Source organism: Mauremys mutica, chromosome 10 (assembly GCF_020497125.1).
Source record: "Mauremys mutica isolate MM-2020 ecotype Southern chromosome 10, ASM2049712v1, whole genome shotgun sequence".
Lineage (NCBI taxonomy): Eukaryota > Metazoa > Chordata > Testudines > Geoemydidae > Mauremys > Mauremys mutica.
The window spans coordinates 13,052,839-13,080,633 of NC_059081.1; the positions used below are offsets into that span (position 1 = coordinate 13,052,839).

Here is a 27,795-nt window from a genome sequence, read left to right on the forward strand (position 1 = left end):
AGAAACAGCAATTCTACACATTTCCCTAAATCTAGTAGATTTTGTGCACCACTAACTTGTGCTTCTTTATAGCACAGTATGCCCTGGTTTAAAAAAATAGCTGTTGTCATAGCAGTATTTTAAATCTTCATATATCCAGTATCACTTTAGAGATCAGCCACATGTCCATCAGAAGAGCCAGTCTATAGTTTTCTTAGTGTGTTTATCTTGTTTTGGCCTAAAGTAGTCACTGTCTTTGTTTACTACAGTTGCCATCACTATTATTTTTCCCCCAAAGGAAAGTCAAGTTAGAGTACAGGTGTTGTGTGTTCACATTATCTATGCAGAATAGAACACATTACTTCACTGCTGTTTAGCTCTCAACACCCATAAAGTGCCAAAAAAAACCCAAAACCCACCACCCCCACCCCCACCCCCACCCCCCACCTCACCTGCACTCTGAACACTGATACTGAAGGTAAAGGACAAAAACTACTGTAGTGAAGTGAAATATTTTGACCATACCATCAAAAGTACATCAGTGAACCCCCTTCTTAAAGTTACCCTGGTAAGATTCAAATACGTAGTGCATCAATTTTCATATAACTGGCACGCGTTCAATGAGAGTGGGCTTCAAAAAGCTGAAGTGGGATTACTAAAATATTTGAATAAATGTAAAGAAACAAATCTGATGAAAAAATATACCATCAATTCACCATAAGTTTCAAAGTACAGAATAGTATTTTGGCAGCAATGCCATAATATCAGTGTTTTGTGTGTATGTCTGTGCGTGTGTGGCTGAAATTGCAAGACTCGCTAAAAGCCCATTTCAGCCTAGGTTCCTAGCAGCAATGCCAACTGATTTTTTTCCATGGCTTTTCACTAAAGAAACATTGAGGTATATCTCCAGTTTGAGGATGCTAAAAAACAACATCCTGCTATCACTTACACAGAGGATTTAGCAAAACAAAATCCAAGAAGCACTCTTACAGTTTCACATGTATATCACTAATGACTGAGTTGCCAGTTGCCTAATGCAGCTAGCATATTTGATCTTCAAAAGTTGTTACTGTTAAAATTAAAGGTCTGAATTCCGAAAATACTGGCACTTATTGAGAAAGCATAGTAAACTTTGCCTCCTCTTAAAAGCTAGCTGCTGTTGTGAGCACCTTCTTGGCTACAAGCAGTAGTGAGATAGACCAAAAGGCAATCGTCCAGTGTGAGACTGCTGCCTGCAGAGATGTTGCACTACGGTAGTGCTCTTGACTCGAGGAATGCAGCATGGTGGTGAAGTCTTGGAGTAAGTACATTTTTTACCCACACTTAAGTCCATACACACAGAAGAAATCCTGTCAGCAAGGGGATCAAGTTAGCCATCAACAGCCAGAGAGTTACAACCAGGCTGGAGGAACAGGAGCACAAATCTAAAGTCAAATATAAAGAAAATACAGTTACAAAATACACACCAAAAACACAAAATAGTGAACAATTTAACAAGCATGAATTTCAGTTAAAAAAAAAGGCATGAAAACATACAAAACTTCATTTGAAATACTGTCTATGTTAATGCAAATTAGCCTTCCATGGCTAGGAACTCTGCAGTAGCAACATGATTAGCCCCTAGGATAGGAAGTGCTTTGTGTTGCTTCTACAGCTGATTCAGGATTAGCAGTTAGGAAAATGGTCAGAAAATAGCTGAACACAGCACGAAAAAGAGGCGGGTAGAAGTTGGGGTGGGTAGAATCAACATTTTAACAGTGCCTCAGGCTTTCACAAGAGTTGGGTTTTTGAATAATTCTGATTTAGATTGCCATAAAAGCAGAACGCTGAAAACCAAACCACAGAACTGAGGTAAAGAAAAGAACAGGAAGAAAGAAATAGGGAGACTGCGTGTTTTTCTACTGATTTATTAGAATGTGGGTGATACTAACATAACCAGCAGTCTCAGAGATCTGTTCTGAATAATCTCTATACACAAGGAGTACAGGATACACTATGCTAAACTTAAAGCAGATACTTGAACTCGAGTTAATTTACCTTATATTAATGTGTATAATATTTTTCTTCCTAGAAAAACTTTACAAACTATACACTAGTTCTTTCCCTAATCACTGCAATTTGGTCACTTCCACGATGGAACAAAAACAGCTGTTTTAACAGTTTGCAACAGAATTATATAGAAATTTAAGGACAGGAGGTGAAGATAAATAGCATATTCAGCTGAGACTAGATGGCAAGTTCACAGAGACAATGTAGTTACCCAAGCTGGAATATGGCCAGCATATCTAAGGACTACACAACATTTTAGGAGTTATGGAAAAGTAATATACCATTAGTATGAATAAGGTAAATGATGCAAAGAGTTCTGTGGCACCATATAGACTAACAAACATTGAAGCATGAGCTCTCGTGGGTGAATACCCACTTAGTCGGATGCACCCATGAAAGCTCATGCTCCAATACGTTTGTTAGTCTATAAGGTGCCACAGAAAACTCTGCCACTTTTACAGATCCAGACTAACACAGCTACCCCTCTGATACTTAAAGGTAAATGATGTGATTTTGTTAACTTCAATTTTAGGAAGCGGCTAGGCAAAACAAATTATAATAAAATGAAAGCTCCAAGTCAGTAAAGGAAGACCACCAGTTATTAAAATCTGATGCTCATGCAGCCACCACTGTCTAGAGAGGTCATACATGTTCTGTGTTATTTTATCTCCATGAGGTCAAGTTTACAGGTGAAATTACAAAAGTGTTAATTCAACATCCCAGTGGGGACTACAAGCAGGAGTCCAGGCCCATAGAGGTTGCAAGAGAGAGTCATAATCTTCCAAACACACAAGTGCCTTGTGGTCTACTGGAAGTTCCATAGGCTACAGAGACATCTCTGGGAGGACTGCCAGAGATTATACTATATGAAGTGGCTGTTCCCCAGCCATATTTCTTCCAACCAACCATCCCCCAGACCATCAGAAACATTACCATACAGTTTTAAGATACCACCACTCCGGCTCTGCTCCCTTCGCTCTCAAAGTTTTCAGGACTTTGGAATAGAGAGGAAGGGAGGGTTTGCCCCTCCATTTTGATTTACTTGGCAGTCAATACAGTCTTTCCCCAAAGATGTCTACATTTCGATTTTCAATCTAATTAATCGAAGTACAAACCATTCAAGTTATTTAAGAATAGTTACACTGCTGAAATCCTGTAGCACTTAATATTTTCCAATAACTGACAAGATCCTCTGAAGTTTTCGGATGTTTTACCTATCTTTATTTCACATAAGCAAATCATAAAGCAACCTACCAATTGATAGTGCCCTTGTTATGTTAGAAGCTGGAGGATCCCGTTCAGGGGGACAGGAATCACAGAAGTCCCAACAAGCTGGACAAATTAGATTTCCAGCATGTACCCATCCATTCATCTGAACGCTAACAGTTAACACTTGTCCAGAGCGGCTGCACAAGTATGCTGTGTCCTTGACCCAAACGTTCAGCCCTTCGGGAGAACAAGAAACCTTAAAATAAAGAAACCAAGTTAGGTCTGTTATGTTTAAACATGTCGCTTTGTTTATTATCCAAACTTGTTTATAGATTCTTCCAATAAGTAAATATTTTGTTCACAAACTGGCTTGGAGACAGCACAGATGAACTGGAAACCCATATTGCTAATTTTAGAACAATTAACTATTTTAATCTGCTATTTGTTTCAAGGATTTGGTCATATTCTTTTCTGCAATTATACTAACTGAACCACTGAATTAAGAATTACTATAATCATCTGCATACTGCCAATGATTTGATATAAGTGCATTTTCAGTTGTGCTAAGAATATTTTTGAACCCATTCTTTAATTAGTATAGCCAAGATGATCATGATTATGAAAAATAAACTTACATAGATCCAGTGCCTTCCACCTAAACTCAATGGGACTCACAAAACAAATTAAGCTAGACATCCTGTGTGGATGACATCCCAATATAAATTACAAAATATAGAAAAATTAGTATTCCTATTTTACAGCTAGGGAAACTGAAGCACAAAAACTACCTTGGACAAGTCATTCATAGGAAGTCTGTGGTAGAGATAAATATAACATCCAGATCTGTCCTCTAGCCCTGTTCTTAACCCCAATCTTTTTTTATTTTTATTAAACTTCCAGTGGATAGTTTAAGTTACATGCTCTTGTTAGGAAGCTATTTTTAAAGCATTGCTAAAAATATTGGGTTATTTAACAAAAACAGCCTGTGATATTAAGTAATCTTATCCTATTTTTTAAAACAAATTCTGAGTTTTTATAAAAAAGGTGTGATTTTTAAAAAATGGTTTCTAAATTTATTTAAAATGTCATCCTTACCTGATAACATCCACTACCCCAATCAGGATAACTGAGCTTTTTTCTGCACTGTGCCATGATAAATGCTGATTTCTGAATGAGACACACAGAGTTTGGTCCATATTTCTCTGCACCATAGTTTTTTAAAGGATCTGAAGGAAAGAGGAACACATTTTTGAAGAGTTAACTCAGCTTTGTTAAATGAACATCAGCAAGCCCCTATTGTAAATTAGTAAAGAAAATTAACTTCAAGTAGTAAACGATCTATAGGGCAATTTCAACAAACACCAGAAAGAAAATCTAACTCTTCAGACCGCTCATAGAATGTTAGGACTAAAATGCTAGGACACCATTTCCACAATCTGAAACAGCTTAATGTCCATTGGAATAAATCAACTTCTGTTAACATTAAACTGAATAAGTCTTCCACCAGACTGCAAATGTATGCCTGCCAGCTAAACTGTACACTAGCAGTGCTAATTTACCATCCCAGTAAGGCCACTGAGTCACTGGCAGTGTAAAAACTCAGATTATCAAATTAGGCAGGAGTATCAGATGGTAACTGTTCAATATAATTTACTCCACCCCATCTGTTCATGAAGAAAAATGGAGACTAAAAGGAAAGTGTTGGGAGTGGAGAAAGGAAGAGGGGGAAAAAATAGTCTGCTGAACAAACCAGACAACAGAAAGTGGACTGAAAACAGCAAAGAACCTTGTTTTCTAAAGAATGTTCTTAACTAGAAATGTGTGGTTGTCCAGATAAGACCATCCTTGTGAATTCTGCAACAAGAAAAACACTTTGAAAATATACTTCACAAGAAACTGACCTGGCTGATTTTCCATTATTCTACAATCTGAGCTGCGTTGAAATTCACCACTTAAATGCCAACTAAATTCTTGACTAAAGGGGCAATAGTCAGCAATTTCTACTGAGCCACCATAATAAGGCAAATCTTCTGATGGTACTCCATTAAGACTGTCAAAGTACTAGAGGAAAAAAAATGAGACAGTGAAATAGTTTGTGCAATAAGGACAAGTGTATATTTAGCTTTCATTGAATCTATCATAATCACAAATTGCCAACATCAGTGGTGCTGCACATGGGCACTGGTATGTTTAAGAAATGCCTTTGTGCCAGATGGATCCGAAAGCACTTTAAACTCTGCATGTATATACACACATATATGCACACGAGAGAAATCACTTTTCCTGCCAAATCACAGCCACCTCCGGAGTGAAACAGCACTATTGTAACAATGCACAGCAATACCCGGCAGCAGGTTAGGTAAGGCATTGAAGAAATACCATATACAGAAAATCTTCCAGGGAAATCTATGTAGGAGCCTGCAATGACTTACGATGGAATTTGGTCAGAGAGCCAGATGAACATCATTGTTCTTTCAGAAGAGACCAACATGAGATTTCTAATGACCATAAACGGTCAGCATGTCATTTGTCCTTCTCTGAAATAGGGCACTTTCAGCAACACACATCCCCTTCACATATTAGTACAGTACCAACTCAGAGGGAAAGAATGCTACACCCTAAGTCACCACTACATCTTGCACCACCTAAGTCATCAGTTCTCAAACTGTGGATTGCAACCCTGTTTTAATGGGGTTGCCAGGGCTGGCGTTAGACTTGCTGGGGCCCGGGGCCGAAGCCCGAGCCCCACTACTCTGGATGGCAGAGATCAGGCTTTGGCTTCAGCCCTGGGCGGCGAGGCTCAGGTTATAAGGCCCCTGTCTGAGGCTGAAGCCCTTAGGCTTAGTCCCCCACCCAGGGCAGCAGGGCTCAGGCTTCAGCTTTGACTCCCCTATCCCCGAAGCGGCAGGGCTCAGGCTTTGGTCCCCTCTCATGGGGTCGTGTAGTAACTTTTGTTGTCAGAAGGGGGTCATGGTGCAATGAAATTTGAGAACTCCTGACGTAAATAAAAATAATTTGAGCTGTTCCATGGAGTAAGATGCATTATACCTGATACTCCTGAGGTAACTGCTTTGGGAATTTCTGTAAATTGCATACTGCTACTGCCTTTTGGTCCTGTCTACAAGTTAACTGCAGTGGATTACTCCTCAGAGTGTCACAATATGGACTCACCAATTGCCTCCTTCAAAAGAGGAAAGAAAATCTTAGTTGAATTAGATCATATTTATATCAATTGCTTTTGCTAGACAATTCTATAAGGACTGGTGTTACTTTTCCCCACTTCATTGGTCCATCATGTGTTGGGCACTGGTCTCTTAATGAGCTTGGCAGCAAACTATTGCCATTTGATTGGTCTTCAATGTCATGGGAAACGCATCCATACATTTACCAACACAATATTCTCTAAATCAAAAAGTATTTCATCTAGGATGCTCTTACTCATCTAGATGGTCTAATTTTTTGCTAGTCTTTAGAAATTTTTAAGTCGGTGAAAAGATTAAAAACATGAGAAGGCCTGCTAATACAAAGTGTAATGAGATATGCCCCCTATGGGTCAGAGCAGTATCTAAAATACTATTAGAACTAACACAAACTAGGCCTGATTTTGAAAATGACCGTAGCCCGCTCCCCATTGTTGCGGGTGCAATCAGATATTTAGACTTCTAAGAGTCATTTGCACTTCCAATTCAATGGAGGCAAAGTAATAGCATGTCCACTTTTCAAGATTAAATGTAAAAAAAATTACAGTAAAAGCAAGGATATTAGTGATAGAAGCCAATCAACTATTATTCTTGCACAACCTAATGAAAGTGAGTTCGTGGTCTACACAACATAAGAGAAAGATGTAGGTGAATACTGAATACTGACAAACTGCAAATTCAACAGGTTTCAAAGCATCATATTGAGACACATGATGAAGGGAAGCAGCGAACATCTACAGAGGATAATTATTGTCAAGGCCGTCTGTCCTCTGTTGCAAGTCAAATGATTTTGTAGCACTTTGGTGAGACAGACTGGAAATTTTGTTGCAGCTAAAATTGAACTCTCTTCCAATTTAAAAGCTACCACGCATTGCGATGAGTGGAATAGTTCATTGGACTTTTGGCTCACAACACTAAACAGCCACACATTTCAAAAAGTTTATAATATGAATGAAGACAAACACACACAGATGAACATGAACATTGAGCTTTAAAAAAAAAAAGTGTGTTCTTACTTCTCTTTCTTTTGGTCAATCCAAAATTTACAGCTTTTCATCACAAAGTCACAGCCTTTATCACGGCCCCAGTCTAATTTCTCTGCCATGCTGTAATTGGCTTTATACCAGCTGTAAAGATATTTTGAAATGGAAATACAACTGAGAAATTGGTCTTCTGACCAATCAGCAGAAGACAGTTTAAAAACTTGATAATCTCCTTATTCATTCACTGAAAATTTTAATGTAGGTTATGTCCCTTGTATATATAAATTATATGAATATTTCCTTCTGACTTTACAAATAGTGAATTAAAGCTAAAACTTGTTTTATTTGTTAATGTGCATCTCTTGCTGAATAAATGGTGACTACATCTGGCATTGTACAATGGATAAAGTGTGCCAAATAAACAGGAGTAATTGGCCAAAGGGCTTACATATATAAAGGGGAAATTCTGCTCTCATATCCACAGGTTAGATCTTGACTGATTCTGCCCTCCTTCCAGGCATGGAAATTCTATACCTGTAATAAGAGCTGAATGACAGTGAAGATCTGCTATGTAGCTTTTCAAGGAGAATTTTACCCCAAAGGCATAATTTGATTATACAAACTAGATACACACAAGGGTGTGGTCTTTATGGACAGAGTAATGATAGATGGCATTCAAGAGACATCTGAAGAAAAATGAAGATAACAACATAGTGCTATACCAAATATCTTTAATTATTAACTTTTTACATAAAGCAAGCTGTATTCATTTAACTGCAACATCTCTAGGTGCATGAACTCCACAGTACTTTCATTGTTTATAGCTTGAAAATACACAGGTCTGAAACTGAAGACTAACAACATTTGGTCTTTTCACTCTTACCCTGTATCCTCCATTAATGCTAAGGTAATCCGGGAGAAGACCCTGTTCTGTGTGTGGGATCCAGTCATTGCCTCATTCTGAAAATTACCAGTAACCGTTAGGAAGCTTCTGAAAAGTGATTCACAGTGTTTTCAGAGCACATTTTCCTTGACAAGTATTTTAAGAAGTTATTTTTCCATACTGAAAACATTTCACTGCAAGTTAAAAGACACCAAAAGTATTTTCCAAAAATGTTTAATTTTTTCTTACCAACTTCCCTAGGAAATCTTGAAATTGAAATTTGTTCCCTTATTGCTTACCTCCACAACGCACAATATTGATTTGATATTGTGGCTTTACCCATGACTACGAGGTCACTAACATTTGTACTATAAAAGGAACAATGCTGCACAGACAATCAAATAGGCTAAATGACCACCGTCTTAGTGAGAGAAAAGTCAATTGCCTTGTTCAGAGGAATTTCTGCACAGGGGAGATGGCAAAAGCCACACTGGAGGGGGATCATAGAAATTCAGATGAGCACTGAAACAGGTTACCTAGGGAAGATGTGGATCTGCTGTTACTGAAGGTTTTCAAGAACAGGTTAGACCAGTGGTCCCCAGACTTTTCAGGGTCAAGCCAAGGCTATGGCTCCTGTGGGGGGGGTGGAGATGAGGACATGCGAACAGGGGTAAGGGGGCTGAGACTGGGGCCACAGCTTGGGGGAGGGTCTGGAGCTGGGGCCAGAGATGGAGCTAGAACCACGGCCGGGCCGCAATGGGGGCCGGCAGCTGGGGTCCTGGCTGGGCTGCGGTAAGGGGCCGATGCTGGGGCTGAGTGTGAGACCACGGCTGAAGTAGACCTGGGGGCAAAACGGGACTGAGCAGCGCTCCCTCCCCACCTCCTGTGGGGGCTGACCTGGGCCCCACTGTGCCCCCCCAGAATGTTCCTCCACACCCCCTTAAGGGGGGCATGCCCCATAGTTTGGGGACCACTGGGTTAGACAAACACCTGTCAGGGATGTCTAGATATATTTAATCCTATCCCACAGAGAAGGGCTAGATCACCTCACAAGGTGCCTTCCAGCCCTACATTTCTATGATTTTATGAAGTCACGGTAGTGCCTAAACTGCGCTCCCCAGGATTTGAGACAAAAAGGTAGAAGGAGAGGGGATGACAAAAAGATAAACTGGCTCAAAGGAAGTTCCACTCCCCTCTCCTCCCAGAAACACTCACTCAGTAAACAAAGATCAAGTTCAAAAGTGCCCTTATAAATGTAGTTTTCTTATGAAGAGACTAGTTGGTACAGAAGTACATAAAACAAATTAAACTAGGATCACTGCATAGCTGTATTACACTAATAAACTCTACAGGGCAAGTTGGGGGAAGATAGGGAAAGAACTATAGAAAAGCGAACCTCTAATTGTTTGTCATTTGATGCTGTTTTTCTAGGTACTGGTGAACCTTGTGCTCTGAGAATTAAGAGTTTGGAGAATGGTATGAGAGTTGTGTGGGAATGAATAGAGGTTTAATGTGCACAGCTTAGAGTTATTTGCAATGTATTTCAGTTAGTTTAACACTGGTGGGTTTCCAATAGATCTACGATACACCTGGAAAACTGGAGAAAAAAAAATCTACATTTTTATCCCCTTTAGTGAATTATTTACCAGCACTAACCTCCAACAATCGCTTTTCCCAGTGATTGAGCTCAGTACCCATACCACCTTGGTTTTCAAGCTCCATTCCCTCTAGAATTGGACAGTCAAAATGTTTCCGAGCTTCTTCCTACAAAACAGAACTGTTACAACCTCATTCTCAAAATACTGAGAAAAACTCAGAAATGAACTTCTTGATTAAGATTTTTTTTTTTAAAAGGACTATTTTAATGTCCTCCTTTTACCACAGCCTGCTATTTTCCTTTGAATGCAGAAGGACTTCTCCTTACTGAAGCTCTAACAAACTAGTGAATCTCCCAATACTGAATCCAGCAACCTGGCTGTTAGCCGCTAATAAGGAACATACCATACTACCTACTTATTCCAAGTTCATATCAGGATCATCTGAAAACAATGTTTCACAGAAAATAAGCTTTCATGAAATAGCCCCCCCTTCACGATTAGGTATGCTCAAGAAATTCTGAACAAAACATTTTCACATTAGAAAACGGGGTTTTGTCAAAATCAAAATTTTCCATGAGAAGAGAGATTCTGGTGGAATTTTCCATTAGAAAAATCAAAACATACCGCTATTAGCCAACAGGCATCACCCTGTCTAAGATTTGTGGCCTGCCCTCCCAGCTCCCACCTCACAATAGGACAGTAACCAGGATGAGCAGAAGCCCCTTACTATAGTTAGCAGTACAGCTTTAAAGAGTTGGGCTACAAATAGTTATTTCAATTTCCTAAAAGTAAAGGTTTGACTAGAATTTCTCCAAACAATCTATAATACCAAAATTAATGTTTGGGTGAAAGTACTGTTGTTCGGTTTCATTTATTAATTGGTTTCTGTCCTCAAATTCCTTAAAAATAAAAAAGTTAAAATTTGAAAGGAAAGACTGTGAGAGAGTGAGGTGGAGGGAGCTTGGAGGAGAAAGGGTGTCAAACATTTTGGAATAATTTCTAAAACAAGAGGAAAGGTGTGATGAAATTTTTCAACGCTGACACTTCATTATAGGCGGAATTAGGAAAACAAGTAGTATTTAAACGGGAAAGGAAAGGTATACTAGTCATATGAAAAAAAAAAGATGAATACTGAACAGAAAAAGGATTAAGGGCCTTATCACTTAAGTCAATAGCAATTGCGAGTGATCAAAGCCTCAGGATCAGACTTTATGGAAACAAGATGTGAGCAGGATGGGATGGTCCATTTAATCACTACCAAATCTGCTTTAATCTTCTACTCTATCCTTCATGGTATCTCTACCCAACCCCTACATTCTGTCTTTGCATTTCAATTACTTCTCCCCTTACACCTCAAGACCCAATTAACTGTTTTCCATCTTACTTAAATATCTCTCAATTAACTAGGAGTATGATTTTCTTTAAAGTTTGACCCAAACCAGGTTATGTGGTCAAGAATTCTTTTTTCTTTGTAGTATCCAGTAAATTAACATTTTTGTTATCAACAAAATGGTAATGACTGAAGTTCAAGTATCTGATGGTAATCAGGACAGATGCACTATGAAAGAAGCTTAAGTTAATCAGTACTTACAACTACTCGAGGTGTTATCAGAAGAAATACATCATGGCGCAGCATCTTATTACCTCGTATATCCCATAACCTCACTGCTTTATCAACAACTTTATTGCTCCACTGATACAAACCTAGACTGTAAGGAGAATGTTTTAATTAGAGATGTTTTACCAGAATCTAAGCAATAAACCTAGACTACGCTCCAAAACTAAACATTACCTTCCAAAAAAATGAACAGTGCTCAGTATCCTCTTAATATGTACTTTAATTCCTTATGAAAATGAAGTAGTTTAACTGGGCAACTTTCCTCCTTAGTAATATTCTTCCAAGTTATAAGCCTAATTTGCATTTTGTGATCAGCCAGACTGAAGAAGTTTACTAAGGAGATATTTTCAGAATTATTATGCATTAATAAAATATATTGCACATATCAGGAAAGAATCTAAAAAGCTAAGAACTTTCACTTGCAGAAATTGCACAAAGGAATGAGTTTTTACTACTAAAAGGGAAAACAGTTGCAAAATTGCTTATTTATACTGAAAATATCTAAATTAACTGAAAAACAGGAAAGTGTATTGTGATTTTTTTTTAATAGTAAATGAGAATTATAGGCATGCAGAAATCATCCTACATAGTGCCATTACATATTGCACACATACAAGATGGGAAATGACTGCCTAGGAAGGAGTACTGCAGATAGGGATCTGGGGGTCATAGTGGATCACAAGCTAAACATGAGTCAACACTGTTACAAAAAAAGCAAACATCATTCTGGGATGTATTAGCAGGAGAATTGTAAGCAAGACACGAGAAGTAATTCTTCTGCTCTACTCTGCGCTGATTAGGCCTCAACTGGAGTACTGTGTCCAGTTCTAGGCACCACATTTCAGGAAAGATGTGGACAAATTGGAGAAAGTCCAGAGAAGAGCAACAAAAATGATTAACAGAAGACTGAGGGGACATGGTAACAGTTTTCAAGTACATAAAAGGTTGTTACAAGGAGGAGGGAGAAAAAGTGTTGTTCTTAACCTCTGAGGACAGGACAAGAAGCAATGGGCTTAAAATGCAGCAAGGGCAGTTTAGGTTGGACATTAAGAAAAACTTCCTAACTGTCAGGGTGGTTAAGCACTGGAATAGATTGCCTGGGGAGGTTGTGGAATCTCCATCATTTGGGATTTTTAGGAGCAGGTTGGACAAAGACCTGTCAGGGATGGACTAGAATGATAATACTTAGTCCTGCCTTGAGTGCAGGGGACTGGACTAGATGACCTCTTGAGGTCCCTTCCAGTTCTATGATTCTATATTTAAAAACCTTGGAAGATAGACATCTTATACTGAGTAAATTCAATTACAATGATATTTGACATGTGATACATCATTGTGATTTAAGTAAACTCAATACAAGATATATATGAAGAATAAACCTTGATTCAGCAAGGTACTTAAGCATATGTCTAAGTGTAATCATGAATATAATCACTGTTTTCAGTAAGCTTACTTACGTTCTTAAAGTTAGGTGTATGTTTAAGTACACCACTGAACTGATCCACAGTGATGGATCATGCAGTCCTCAGAGGCAAGACCCCAGTGTTCCTAAGAGGACTGCAGGATAATCCGGATTGAAGTCCTAAAAGGGCTGCAGGGGAGAAGGGATAGCTCAGCAGTTTGAGCATTGACCTGCTAAGCCCAGGGTTGTGAGTTCAATCCTGGAGGGGACCACTTAGGGATTTAGTTGGGGATTGGTCCTGCTTTGAGGAGGGGGTTGAACTAGATGACCTCCTGAGGCCCCTTTCAACCTCGATATTCTGTAACCTACAGTATTATCCAGTAGTTGTCCATTACTGAACACACAGAATAATAATACTGCAGACCTATGGCTGTCTACTGTAGTACTTCAATGACATGAAGGCCCTTAGTTAACTAACTATTGGTGGTATCAGTTAAGGAACAGACATGAAAACTGACCAAATTACTGCAGATTAAGGTTTAGGGTCAAATTTGAGATCTTATTGAAAAATGAAGACAGTCACATTTCAGTATGACAGGACTGCCAACTCTTTTCAGTCTAGGAAGATTTCATATATTCAGAATACCCAAATTTGAATAGATTGTCCTTGAATCGCTAGCAGGTGAAGTGGTCAGTTTAAGCAAAATTGATAGGATTCTGTCAACTTTTAATCAGCACAGTTTAACTGTGGGCATTACTGCTACTTAGCATTACCCATAGTGTAGAGGAATGGGGGAAATGAAGCTGAAGTTATGCTGCCAGATCCAACAGACCCTATGTGACTAATTTGGAGTTGCTCTGGAATAGCTTATGAATACTGTATATTGACCTGGTTACTGGGCTGTTAATAGTATGAATATTTTGGTTTAATAGGAGGCTGTGGGGAATCACAAGCCAAAGAGAAAGAATGGCTCAAGATAAGCAACTTCTCAGCAAACACTTGAGAGTTAAGAGACAATCCCAGGACAGGAAAAGGCTGGGAACCCAGCAGGTCAAAAGAACTCTGGCTGGTTTAAAAAGGAATGCTCTCTCAGAAAAGGGAGCAGTTCCGGGGAACCAGACCAGCACACAGACACCCCACTGCTTATAGAATATTTATTTACAATCCTTTTTCTCTAAATCAGTGGTCCCCAAACTTTTCACTGTCTGTCCCACCTTACCCCTGCCCACCCACTCCCCGACCAAGCCAGGAGTCAGTCCCCCACCTTGGGGTGGGGGCACAGACAGGGGAAAAGGAACTGAGGCTGGGACTGGGACCGTGACTAAGAGCGGAACCACAGCCAGGGGCCAAGGCTGGGGATGGGAGCGGAAGCCATGGCCCAGCCGTGGTTAGGGCTAAGGCTGGGGCCGGGAGCGGAGCCGCAGCAGAGAGCCATGGTTGTGGCAGAGGTGGGTGGCACGCCCTCCCCATGCAGGCTGCCCCAGGCCCCACCCCCTGAATGTTCCTCTGCACCCCCCTCTGGGGGGCATGACCCACAGTTTGGGGACCACTGCTCTAAATTCTTTATTCCTACTGCTAAAGCAAACAATACTTTGATTTAAGGAGGATGTCCGATCACTGTGTACCACTGGTCACAGCCTCCCAAAGGGAAGAATGGCACAACAAATACCCCTGCAGGTTTGGCTGAATTCAGGTACGAATGGTTAATACACAGTATACTGCAGCCCAGCGCCCAATCTAAGAGTGGGAAAACTGTAAAATTATTCTGAAATAGGTGAAGGCATGAGGCCTGACACCTGAGGGAGTGCACCCAAAGAGACCACCAATGGAGGCAAAGGTGCGGGTAGCCCTGTAATTGACATCCTAAATCTGACGCGCGTGTGTGTGTGTGTGTGTGTGTGTGTGTGAGAGAGATAAACACAAAAAAAGCATAATGCCACAAATGAATCAACTCTACAACAAATTAAACTAATGTTTGAGTGTGAAGGGAAAGAACATTTCTGCAAAGGAAACAACTCTGACTTTCAAGAGCCTAACAGCCAGAATATATTCTTGCAAAAATGAAAGGACACTGTCAAGTTACCAAACCAAGAGGATTCAGGGATTTAAAAATATACCTGTCATTAAAAGGTGGGAGCCCATTTGCATATCTTGCTGTCAAAGGATTTCCATCATCATCATGATAAAATGCAAATAGCCCAGCAGAGAAACCCTTCAAAAATGTAAATAAAAAGCATGTTTAGACAATACTAATCCATCTAAAATACTAAAAGCCATTAAGAGACCAATATACAACCCCCAATATATATACTGAGAATATTATACCTGAAGGCAATTAGCACAGATGCTGAAAGATGCAAATTAAGTGCATTCCTTTTTATATAAACTAGCTGGGAGAATGCAAGGAAATGACATGTTAAAATATCAAGTCTTACCAGTGCATGAATAATTTCATGTTTCACTGTAGACAGCATGCCAATAAATTCCTGAGCTTGAGTAGAAATCATATTTGGACACAAATTAGCATATCCTGCTACTGGCCTGGAAGACAAACATTGCTTTGTTTTATAAATTGGATTTTGATTAAATGCTGGGCAACTTGAAAAAAAAAATCACATTAAATATGGAGGTAACAAATTAAACCTAAAAAACACTCATCTGATTTAATGCAAATAACTTTTCACCCTCTTTTGGGGATAAATCCTTCCATGTAATGTTTTTCCTGACTAGATAGATTACTAGCAGTAGCACATGTACGTACACACACACACACACACACTCTGCAAAAAGTGTGTAATTATTGGAGGTCAATAAGTTAACCCAATGGTTTTCAACCTTTATTTCATTTGCAGACCCTTACAAGATTTCAAATGAAGGTGTAGACACGTTTGGAAATCAGGGGTCCATGGACCACAGGTTGAAAACCACTGAGTTAACTCGTTAAATAAAAGAATTCCAATCTAGCAGCAGACACTGCACAACTGAAGCTCAGGGTCAGTCAGTCAGTTTCCATTACAAACCACCTGTTTTATAGCCATAATAAGAGACAGAAAACAGAGACAACCAGTTATCTCTTAAAACCTCAAGTGGAGGGTAAGGAGTTGTTGCATCGCAAGAGAGCAGGAACAGAGTTCAACATTCAATGTGATCCCAAGCAGAGAGAGAAAGCATGTGTGTGTATGCATATGCGTTTATTCATTCCCAGCATGCTCTTATATACAATATGGTAAGCAATCACAATTGCTAATTAATTAATTAAACTCACACAGCCGCAGCTGTAACCCATAGGGTAATTATCATCCTACACACCTGTCTGACTTATCATCCTATTTACAATTAGCTGGCCGATGAGAACAAGCCCAAGGCTAGCCCTTCACACACACAGTTCCCAGCCCAATCAGCTCATCCCAGAAGCCTAAACAATCTCAGCATCTCACATTCTATTCCCACAAGGAGTATTATTTCAGCTCCCTTACTTGACCACCCAAAATAAATCCCCATCCACCCACACACAATTATTTAAAAATGAAAATAAAAATTAGGTCAAGCTATTGCTTTATACAGTACTGCAGAATTATGTCCCACAAGGCCAGTATTTGTTCTTAAAAATTGACTTGTTGCAGCAGAAACATAGACCTCTCTACCACCACCCCTAGGAGCTCTACGGCATTAGTCTTCAAACATATGTATTGGTGACCCCTTTCCCACATCAAGCCTCAGAGTGTGACCCCCTTTATAAATTAAAAAGGGGGGGTATAATTTAATTTAATGGGGGCTCTGGGCTGTCAGCCCCATGGAGCTGACAGCTCACGACCCCCTGTTTGAGAACCCCTGATCTATTTTAAAATAAAAAGAGATTTTCACTTTGCTTAAAGCTTGTAAAACTTCAGGCAGCAGCAGAGGGGTGGGAGCTAGTCTGCACGAAAATTTAAGGCAAAGTGCATCACTGAGGTAGGGTGACCAGACAGCAAGTGTGAAAAATCGGGACGGGGTGGAGGGGTAATAGACTTCTATATAAGAAAAAGCCTCAAATATCGGGACAGTCCCTATAAAATCGGGACATCTGGTCACCCTACACTGAGGTCAACTTCCATAAGGCTCCACATAGGTGATAATGGATACAATTGCAAGATCTAGGTGCACATATTCTGCAGATAAGGGGCCCAATCCTACTCCCATTTAAATTAGTAGAAGTTTTGCACTTACTTCAATGGAAGCTTTATACGGTATGCATATTAAGGAAAGAGGTTTAGCTTTGACTCGGTATGTCCCAGCTTCTCAGGATTTCGTGTAGTTTGATTTTTGTGTGCGCGTGTGTGTGTGCGCGTGTGTACGCACACATTAATAAGAAAGTTTAGTTTATTTTAATAAATATTGAAAATATTTGTTAGCATATTTTGTACTTGAAAAATATTTACGCAAAATATTGTTTTGCAAAATCTCAAAGCGTACTGTGTCAAGGAGAGATATGAGAATGACTGTTTTGGTTCTTAACATGTAACCTGTCTACATTACCATGTTCCACTGTAGTGGAGTCACAGAGCTTAAGGCCAGAAGAGACCACTGGGTCATCTAGTCCAGTGGTTCTCAACCAAGGGTACATGTACCCCTGGGGGTACACAGAGGTCTTCCGGGGGGTACATCGACTCATCTAGATAATTGCCTAGTTTTACAACAGGCTACATAAAAAGCACCAACAAAGTCAGTGCAAACTAAAATGTCATACAGACAATGACTTGTTTATACTGCTCTATATACTATACACTGAAATGTAAGTACAATATTTATATTCCAATTGATTTATTTTACAACTATGTGGTAAAAATTAGAAAGTTCAGTACTAGTGTGCTGTGACACTTCAGTCTTTTAATGTCTGATTTTGTAAGCAAGTAGGTTTCAAGTGAGGTGTAATTTGGAGGGCGGGGAGGGGAGGGTGGACACGACAAATCAGACTCCTGAAAGGGGTACAGTAGTCTGGGAAGGTTGAGAGCAACTGACCTAGTCTGAACTTCTGTATAATACAGGCCACCAACATCATCCAGCACTCACATGCTAAACCCAACAACCAAAATTAGACCTAAGTATTACAAGTCACAGGAGACTGAACTGTTATTCTCTGCCTATGGCGCATAAGAGGGACCGAGGTGAACCAATGCCCGAGGTCCCTGCAATGGCAGGGAACTGATTAAATGATATACACTCAGATAACCCCACAAGTGACTCACACCCCTGCTGCAAAGGAAATTGCTAACCCCTCAAGGTCACTGACAATCTAACCTGAGGGAAAATTCCTTCCCAAACCTACATATGTGATCAGTTAGACCATAAGCACACGAACAAGAATCAGCCAGCTGGACAACAGAGAGAGAGAGAGAGAATGCTCAGAACTACCTTGGGGCACCAGCCCACCACATCCAGTGTCCCATCTCCAGCTGTGACCATTTCTGATGCTTCAGTGCAAAAACCCAGAACACACTGGGGGAGTCCCTTCTAGACCCATGCAGGTGACCAGCTAAAGCCATGAAGCATGAGATTTTAGGAACACAAGATGTAAACCAACAACCCATTGCACTCAGCAGAACAGACATATCTAGTGAGTTCAGCATAAATGAATGCAAAGACTTGAAAAAATTACTCAGTAAAAATTAGCCTGGAATGAATTTTTACCTGTCCATTTCTGCTTCCAGTTGGCAGTAGGCTGCGTACGCAATAATATTTTCCTGACCACATCTTTCAGTAGTAAGAGCACTGACATAAAGTACAAAATCGGCATCTCGAATTCCTTCTTGGTCTGGTAAGCCAGCAGGTCCCCAATGCCCTTCTTTTGCACTATATTCCCTACATTGCTATGATAATGCAATTAAAATGGGAAAGATATGAAATAATTAGCCTAAATAACTTAAGTTCTTAGAAATGCAATATGCCAATCTTAAAGCCATTCACAAATATTTGTTCTTTTAAGCCAAGTAAAGATTAGAATCCCTGCTGTGGACTGGGTGAATACACTAGGGACAAAGTTTTAAAGAGTGATTAGTGATTTTGATTCATCAATTTGAGTGGTGGCCAGAAGTGAAAGTAAGCCAGTACGCCATGCTGGACTGCACCAGTATAGCCTGATTTGGGGTGGGTTAGTAGGGTTGGTTGAATTTATTCACTTAATTTAATTTTATTTGATTAATTTTTTATTAATTAGTAATATTAATAATTATTATTGGATATTAATAGTATGGGTTTGGCTCGCCAATGTGTTTGATTAGAAGATAAAGTCCGTTCTGAATTAGGCTTCAGAGAGTTTATAAAAGGAACTTCGGGGTATATGACAGGAACTTACACTGAGACAGATAGTTATAAAGACCTTTTTATTAAAATTAATGAAACAATAAGTAAATGTTAAAACAGTTTAAGATTACAAAGCTACAAAATATTACAGTTTTTTAAGAGAGATATTTATGATAATACACTGTTATAAGCTTTGTAGTGCAGCAGCACTTTGGGTGTTTTTTACCCCTCTGATAGAGGAAGCTATTTTAAGATTGCGTTTTGGTTTTAACCCTACATAAAGTAGGTGCTTTAGAAGGTAAAGCAGAAGGGAAATTAGATTCTTTTTTACTTACAGTTTTGAAAAGATAATACTACGGCCTATTAGTAGTTAATAGCCTTCGGAGATGGGTAGCATCGATACGTAGATGTGGTGGAGGCGATGGAGTGTAGACAGGAACAGATAGATGGGTGTATCGCCTGCCTAATGGTGATTTGTTTCAGCTTTTATAGAGCATTATTCGGAAATCCTTCCTCCTATGCCCAAATTTCATCTGTCCCCCACGGAAATGTTAGGGTACACCTGCCTCATAGGCTAACATGTGTGTGCATATGAATGACAGTTATGTACGCATTTGTGGTGTATTTGTTAGATTTGTGGGCAAAAATCCCTTTTTCCACCCTTTACTGTTATTGGTTTAGTTAAAGGTTTCCAGACATCTGCATAGCTATTTTGTCTTATTATTACTTTTCTGAGTAAGGATCCCAAAGGTTGCCTTTAGCATCAGATCAGGATGTCTGATCTGTAGGTATTTTGCATTTCAGCTATTGCAAATCTATAAGCCTATTACATACATAAATTTATCAAAAAGACATTTTATACAGACCAACAGATTAATTCTTAGGGCTACACCAGGCAGCCCAGAGCCCTTTAAATCCCGGCCGCGGCTGGGATTTAAAGGGCTCAGAACTCCTAGTGGCTGCGGGCAGCCCACAGCCCTTTGAATCCCAGCCATGGCTGGGATTTAAAGGGCTCAGAGCTCCCCGCGGCGGCGGGCAGCCCAGAGCCCTTTGAATCCCGGCTACAGCTCTGGCGGCCAGGCTGGGGCCAGGACTTAAAGGGCTCGGGGCTCCCCTCAGTGGAAGGAGCTCTGGGCCCTTTAAATCCCTGCCCCAGCCCTGCAAAGCTCAGGGTTCCCCCCGGTGGCTGGAGCCCCAGGCCCTTTAATTTGCCCCTGAGCCCTGGGGGGCTCCCAGCCACCTCTTCAGCTGGGAGCCCCTGGTTGATTTAAAGGCCCTGGGTCTCCCAGCCACAGCTGGTGCCCCAGGGCCTTTAAATCTTGAGAGGCCATGCCTCTTCCGGATGAGGCCACGCCCCCTCCGGACTCCGGCAGTACCGATAAGTCCTGTAAGTTACTTTCACTCCTGGTGGTGCCCAGTACGAAGTGTACTAAAAAGGCAGTGATCAGCCCTTTCAGAATCAGACTTTTATGGTGTCTCCAACTTGGACATCCAAAAACTGAGGCACACTTATCACTAGAGGTTCTGACTGTATTTCATATAAGTGTGTCCCTTGATTCATTTTAATGAAATTTCAATTAAATTTAAAAATAAACTGAGTAAAAGTGCCATACAATACGTTTGAAAAATGGTATCAAGAGTGTAAAGCTACAATGATCAGAGCAAGTAAGAGAAGTGCTAATCATGTATTTTAGTATGAATCAAAACAGCCAAGTGAGAAAATATATTGTGTCAACATGACTTCAGTAGAAGATTTGGATGAGTAAGAACTTCAAAACTGGACTCTATGATGGCAAATTAATTCTAGAAAATTGGACACACTGAATAAGGGGTATTATAAATTGGCTTTAGAACTCTGGTAATATCTAGGGCTTAATATTCAACAATGTCCTTTTTAAATCTATTTTCCTTAGTATTCGTAAAATTTCTATCGCATAATTTTGACACGCTCCACACCAATGCACCGTCATGCAATTACAGCAATTTTTGTAAGGATTAATTCACTTGACTTTTGGCTCTATAATATAAGCAGAGAAACTCTGCTATTGCCTTAGATTATATTGTGTCTTACTGCTCAAATCTGATCACCTCCCACAAGTAAAAACTACATATAAAAAGGTCAAACATATTAATATTAACTTTATTAGTAATCTTCACAAACCATAAAACGTATAATGTTAAGTAGATGTCACTTGGTTTGAACTACCTGTAAGTGTTCCTCAGGAACTACAACTGGGCCACATCTTGTGTGTTCTGCACAGGCTCCTTGGCAATATCTATGAGGGTCACCTTTCTTCCTTAAATACTGGTTTGTTGCGCATTGCCTTCAATTAATTTAAATTAAAGTCAAAATTATTTTATAAGTGAAAAGGCAAGCTGTAAAATAATTCATGGCAGCTAAAGATACTGAAATAAACAGGTGCTACAATATTACTGTATAAGGCATTAGTATGAGAAATATTACTCGCAAGGGGTTACTATTACACTAGTGGAAAAACAAGATGTTGTTCCACATTTATATTAAAGTTCACTCAAAGTATTTTAAATATCAACACAGCAAACAATAGTAAACCAACTTCACTCACCTGCTTAGCAAAATAGTACCTGTTGGTTTGCGAACTTGAAAAGTCTTTTCCAAATAAGAAATAGCTTGTGGGAAAAGTTTGTTCTAAATTTAACAAAAACAAAAATACACACAATGGACTCCTTGTTGCAATACAAGTACAAAATGCATCCTAGGACCACTAACTCTCACATTACAGGGCATTTGCTAAACATGAAGGCACAGCAGAAGAAAGGATGGCATGACACGAAGACTTGCTGAAGTCTTAAGTGCAGCTAAGCCACTGTATGGCACTGCAGTCTCAGCAAGAATATTGACAGTAATATACAGTTACTCTGAAGGATCCCAAAGTGCTTTATAAACTATACACAAAGTGCCACTGGAAACTAGACATTTTTTAGAGTAAAAAATAGCAGATAACTGATGTACAGCACATTGTGGAATAGCTTTTGGGAGAGCAGAATACCATACATACAAACAAAAAGGAGAAACAAGTGTAACATACCTTTATAAGGTGTCGTTTCTCAGGGAGCAAACTAGGGGGAAAAAAAGGAAACATTTTGATATAGATAATATATTTTTACATTTCAAAACTGCAGAAAAATATCACTATACTTACTCTTCGACACTTCTGTCATATATAGTCTTAATTCTCAGTTTTTGATCAACATTTCTCTTGAGAACATGATTTTCCTTAAGATAAACTTTGTAGACAACCTGGTAAAAACAGGAACAGAGAACTTGATTTGACAAGTTATTTTTACAATTTTATTTTAAACTGACAGGTATTTACAAATTCTGAATGCCTCCATATTGAAAGGCTCTTGATTTAAAATAAAATAATAAATAATAATAATTCTCACCTTCCTAATCAAAGATCACTCAGTACTCTGAGCATCATCCCAAAAGTCAACATACTTACTTCCACATACACACACCTTATCTCCTCTTACTTGTATTAGTTATATATTGACTAAAATAGTCTGAATTTTTAAAAAGACAGTTACAGAAGTGGCTAAATTTATATTTTTGACTACAGCAGAAGCCCTGACTGTCTATTTACATTTACTCTCTTGAATTTCTGATGCAAGTTCCAGGAAGCTGCCTCAAATGTCTTCAGCAAGGATCAGACCTAGAAGTAACAGGATTATGACCAAAGCATTTAAACCTGGAATATCATATCAAATATCAGTTTTCTTTGCAACTGATTGTTTTGGAATGATCTCATTATCTGCCATCTGTTTGCTTTAGTTTGAGAATCCTGTGGCACCTTATAGACTAACAGACGTTTTGCAGCATGAGCTTTCGTGGGTGAATACCCACTTCTTCTTGCATCTGAAGAAGTGGGTATTCACCCACGAAAGCTCATGCTGCAAAACGTCTGTTAGTCTATAAGGTGCCACAGGATTCTTTGCTGCTTCTACAGAACCAGACTAACACGGCTACCCCTCTGATACTTTAGTTTGAGGTTATTCTGCAGAGCTTCAGCAGAGCCATTTTTCAAAACAGCTGATTCTGGCATTACTGAGATATTGACACCTCTCACTGGAGCACCATTACATTCCAACATCCTTCCACCACCTGACTCCTAACATAGATACCTATAAAATCCACCCAGATACTATGGTAGCCTGGTCCCCACTTCTCCCACCCTTTGACCAATCCTCCTTACCCCATGCCCCCTTTACCCCATTTGATACCAGGCTGCTTGGATACCCCCTGATCCCATCCCTTACCCCTTCCCCAACCATTACAGAGAGGGCACCACCCCATACCCAGTCCTTGTCTTGTCCCGTCCCTACCCTGTATGCAGAGGGCACCGCAAGCCCCGCTGGCACTCCATGCCCCTCCCAACCCATTACACACAGGGCACCTCATGCTCCAGCCCCACTCCTTGCACCACCCCTACCCCATATGCAGAGTGCACCCCATACCTCGCCCATTACACACAGGACACTCCGTGCCCCGCCCCCACCCATTACACAGAGAGCACCCACACTACCGCCGGTGTAACGATGCAAACAGATCCCACTCCCGATTCCCTACTTTGGCTGCACTGAGCATGCGCACCCGAACTGAGCATGCCCAGTAACTTTCGCTGTCGCCACTGCCCTCACTTCTACTTACGATTTGCTGCCTGCTCTTTTGGGGGGGGGGGGTTAAAAGCACCAAGGGGGGCAAATCACAGCAGGGGGGCTGCCAGGGTCTGAGCAGGGGGCAGAAATTTACTGGCCGGGGGGATCAAGCTGCTGTAGGTAGCAGCAGGAGAGGGGCTGAAGGGGAAAAATCAGGGGTGGGGGGGTGGAAGCCGGGGTTAAGCCCGGGGCAGGGGGGGAGACGCTGCCAGACCCTGTGCGGGGACAAAACCCCCATTTAGGGAGGGGGAGGGGGGAACAGTGGCCCCTCAGGATGAGCCACCTGCTGGGCTCGCTAATCTGGGGGTGTTGGGGGTTTGGGGGGGTGCAGAGGCTGTTTTCGTTCTGCTCCCAGGACGCTGCATGTCAGCCCCGGAGCAGGGGGCGGGTTCCTGGAGCTGAGTCTTAAAAGCACAGGCAGCCCGATTCCTAGACTGTCAAAGCTTAGACACCGCAGCTCCTCTCTGTCTTACACAAGAAGCAGCAAAGATCCTGTGGCACCTTATAGACTAACAGACGTTTTGCAGCATGAGCTTTCGTGGGTGAATACCCACTTCTTCGGATGTGGTATTCACCCACGAAAGCTCATGCTGCAAAACGTCTGTTAGTCTATAAGGTGCCACAGGATTCTTTGCTGCTTCTACAGAACCAGACTAACACGGCTACCCCTCTGATACTTGTCTTACACAAGTGCTGCGGGGCTACGTTATTGCTCCAGCCAGGAGACTGAATGTGGTGAAATATTGTACAGACACCCCCTCCCTCCCCCAAACTCTGCCTCTCACATTTTGACTATGTAAAAGTGTCTTTTATCAGTTTCTATGTCTATATGAAATCACTGCAGCTCCTTTCTCTTACACGTGCTGAGTTGCTAACTCCCTCCCAGAGCCCACATGTCTGCACCCCCTCCTGTACCCCAATCCCTTGCCCCAGATCAGAGCCTGCACCCCTCACTCAAACTCCCCATAGCCTGCAACCCTCCTGCACCCCAACTCCATCCCAGAGCCTGCACCCCAAAAAGGGCCAGATGAACCTTTTGTGGGCCTGGTGCTGAACATATTTGTGGGCCCCCATGGGGGAAATGGGGACATAGGGCAGGGGGCAGAGTCCTCAGAGCAAGGGGCCGGCCGGGGGCAATGGGAGATGTGTCATGGCACGGCAGGGACAGCCCCGCTCCACCCAGCCCACTACAAGGGCACTGTTTGCAAACCGGGAGCTGCCAGACCCACGCTGTCCAGCCTGGCCCTGCGCTGCCATCATGCTTCTTCCCCTTGGGGGTGGGCCCATGCTGCACCATGCTACCCCCATGGCCAGCACCCCTCCAATTCCCTACGCCCAGTGCCAGACCACCCAGAGACCCCCACAAACTCCCTGCCCAGCACCCCTCCGACTCCCTACGCCCAGTGCCGCACCACCCAGAGACCCCCACAAACCCCCTGCCCAGTGCCTTCCCAGACCACTCCCCCACAGATCCCCTCACTGCCCAGTGCCCCCCACCACAACTGCACAGTGTCCCGCAGACCCCCCACACTTCCCAGTGCCCCGACACACATAGATCTCCCCACCCCCCACTGCCCAGCACCCTCCCAGACCCACTAGAGACCTACTCTCCCACACCCTAACCCCCAGCCACAATAGCCAGCCCTAAAGGGAGGTGACCAGAGCTGGTGCAATCAGCCAGGCTGGAGCAGGAGCAGAGCTTACTCGGGCCAGGCTCCCTTAGGACCCAGCTGAGCCTCCCCCCACTCCCCCAACTGTCCCCTGTGACTGGCTGAGACTAGCCCAGCCTCTGCACCGGTCCCAGGTGGCTCTTCCCCCGGGGAGGCAGGTGGGGCCCCACAGGTCTCAGGCAGTGGAGACAGCTCAGTGCTGGAGCAGTGCTGGGGAGCGGGGCAGATCCCTGCGACGTGACTCCCAAGATCCCAGCCAGCCCACCCATACCCATTGGCCCTGTGGCCAGCAGCCCTGCCGAGCCCACTTGGTGGCCCCCAGCTGCTGTGTGATGAGCCCTCTACAGCAGTGGCATAGCCAGGTTCTAACATCAGGGGAGCAAACACATAAAAAGAGGCACCACCTGTGCAGCCTCCGGCGTCGACGGCATTCTCACCGCAGGAGGGGCACATGCGGACGGGACCAGACTACTCCGCTAGGTGCAAGTCGGAGGTCTGGGTCCCGGGGAGATTCGTGGGCTGCCCAACTCAGGTCCAGCCTCACCCTTGTCCTTTTGTTGGCGCCGCTGAGTCTTCCCTTGCTTCTTAGCAGGTGAGGGGTGCCGACTGGTGGAGGGCGCCTCGCTCCGCACCAAGGATGAGGCACCCAGTGCCAAGTCCGATTGGCGTGCTGGTGCCAGGGCCAATGCAGATTCCATCAGCAGGGTCTGGAGCCGGATCTCTCTCTCACATTTCGTTCGAGGCTTGAACGACCAGCAGATCTTACAGCGATCAGTTACGTGAGTCTCGCCCAAGCAGCGAAGACACTGAGTGTGCGGGTTGCTTCTTGGCATAGAACTGCGACAGGAGTCGCACGACTTGAAGCCTGGGGCACGCCCCGCACCAGGCAACAAACTAAAGAAGTTATCCAACTAAGGAGAAGAGGAGTAGTAAGACTACTAGAAGGGCTACAGCAAGGCTAGAGCACAAAGTTCCGACTACCTTCACTGGCGGCAAGAAGGAACTGAGGGTCGGGGGAGCGCACAGCTCCCCTTATAGCGCGCTATAGAGGCGCCACTCCAAGGGTCGCAGCAGTGCTCCCCACTACGGGTACTGCTAAGGGAAAAACTTCCGGCACTGGTGCACATGGCGAGCACGCATACCTACTGTGGAATACACAGGAGCAATCACTCAAAGAAGAATAGCTAGTTCAAACCTCAGATCATTGAAATGCAGCTGTGCATTTGAGATACTATATGACTCTAGTACATTTTGCACTGCCTGCATCTACACTAACATCAGGAGAGGAGAAGAGGACAAGACTGTCCCTAGCATATATGATTAAAAAAAAAAGGCGAGACACACCCATCCACTATCAATGCAACACGAAGGGAGAACAATAGCTGGGGCCAAGAGAGAAGACGCAATGAAACCCTTCTGTACCCACACACGTATTCACACACAAACAAGTGAAAGAGCGCGCCTCAACCATGCAATAGATCAGTTTGGCACATTAGGCAGGAGGAAGCAGATGGTGAGTGTTTTCGACCACAAACCCCATCCCTGGACCAGTGTGACAGGTGCACAACCATCCCTGGACCAGTGTGACAGGTGCATAGGCAGCCAAGTCATTGGAAAAAAGCAAGGAGGAAGCCAGTGGAAAAAATGAAAGGGGCCACTCTGGTATCACCTTGGGTTCAGGGGCGTGCTCCATATCCCCAACCCTTACCTCCCTGTTCACGTAGTCACACACAACCCAGTGAACGAGTGCGCCTCAATCATCCAATAGATCGATCTGGCACATGAGCCAGGAGGAAGCGGATCGCGAGTGTTTTCGACCACAACCCCCCTCCCTCCCGATTCGCAACCCCTCGGACCAGGCGGCAGCAAGTCTTGAGCAGGAGCCCAGATGGTTACGTCGCGTGGAAACTGCACCTAGTTGCAAAACGGGAGGGTTTCTACACGCGCCCTCACACCGGCCCCTCGCGTTACGCCATCACCTCCCCAGGCCGCCCGCAGAGCCCTGGCCCCGGGCACGCCTCACCTCTCCGCCGCTGGGAACGCGGTGGTGACAACTGGAAGAGGCGGCGACGGCGGCGGCGGGGGCCGGGCTGCAGCCCAGCAGGAGGAACGCAGCGGCGAGGGCGGAGAGTGGCGGCCGCCGGTACGGCCCCCGGCCCCGACTGCGGGGCTCGGCCGCCATCTTCCGCCGCGTCTCCATGGAGCGAGTGATTGGCAGCACGTTCC

General features: G+C 42.6%; 1 protein-coding gene across 1 annotated transcript; it reads right to left on the reverse strand.

The window, feature by feature from the left end:
- Positions 1–411: 411 nt before the first annotated feature.
- Positions 412–27,769, reverse strand: LMLN (leishmanolysin like peptidase). Its single transcript, XM_045032015.1, has 17 exons — positions 27,593–27,769; positions 22,384–22,481; positions 22,270–22,300; positions 21,787–21,869; positions 21,408–21,525; positions 18,590–18,768; positions 15,358–15,463; positions 15,040–15,134; positions 11,493–11,610; positions 9,960–10,067; positions 8,304–8,380; positions 7,454–7,564; positions 6,286–6,418; positions 5,139–5,298; positions 4,333–4,463; positions 3,283–3,493; positions 412–1,403 (listed from the first exon to the last, which is right to left on the reverse strand). The coding sequence occupies exons 1-17, from the start codon at positions 27,767–27,769 to the stop codon at positions 1,303–1,305; spliced, it is 2,037 nt and encodes a 678-aa protein (XP_044887950.1). The 3' UTR covers positions 412–1,302.
- Positions 27,770–27,795: the final 26 nt, after the last annotated feature.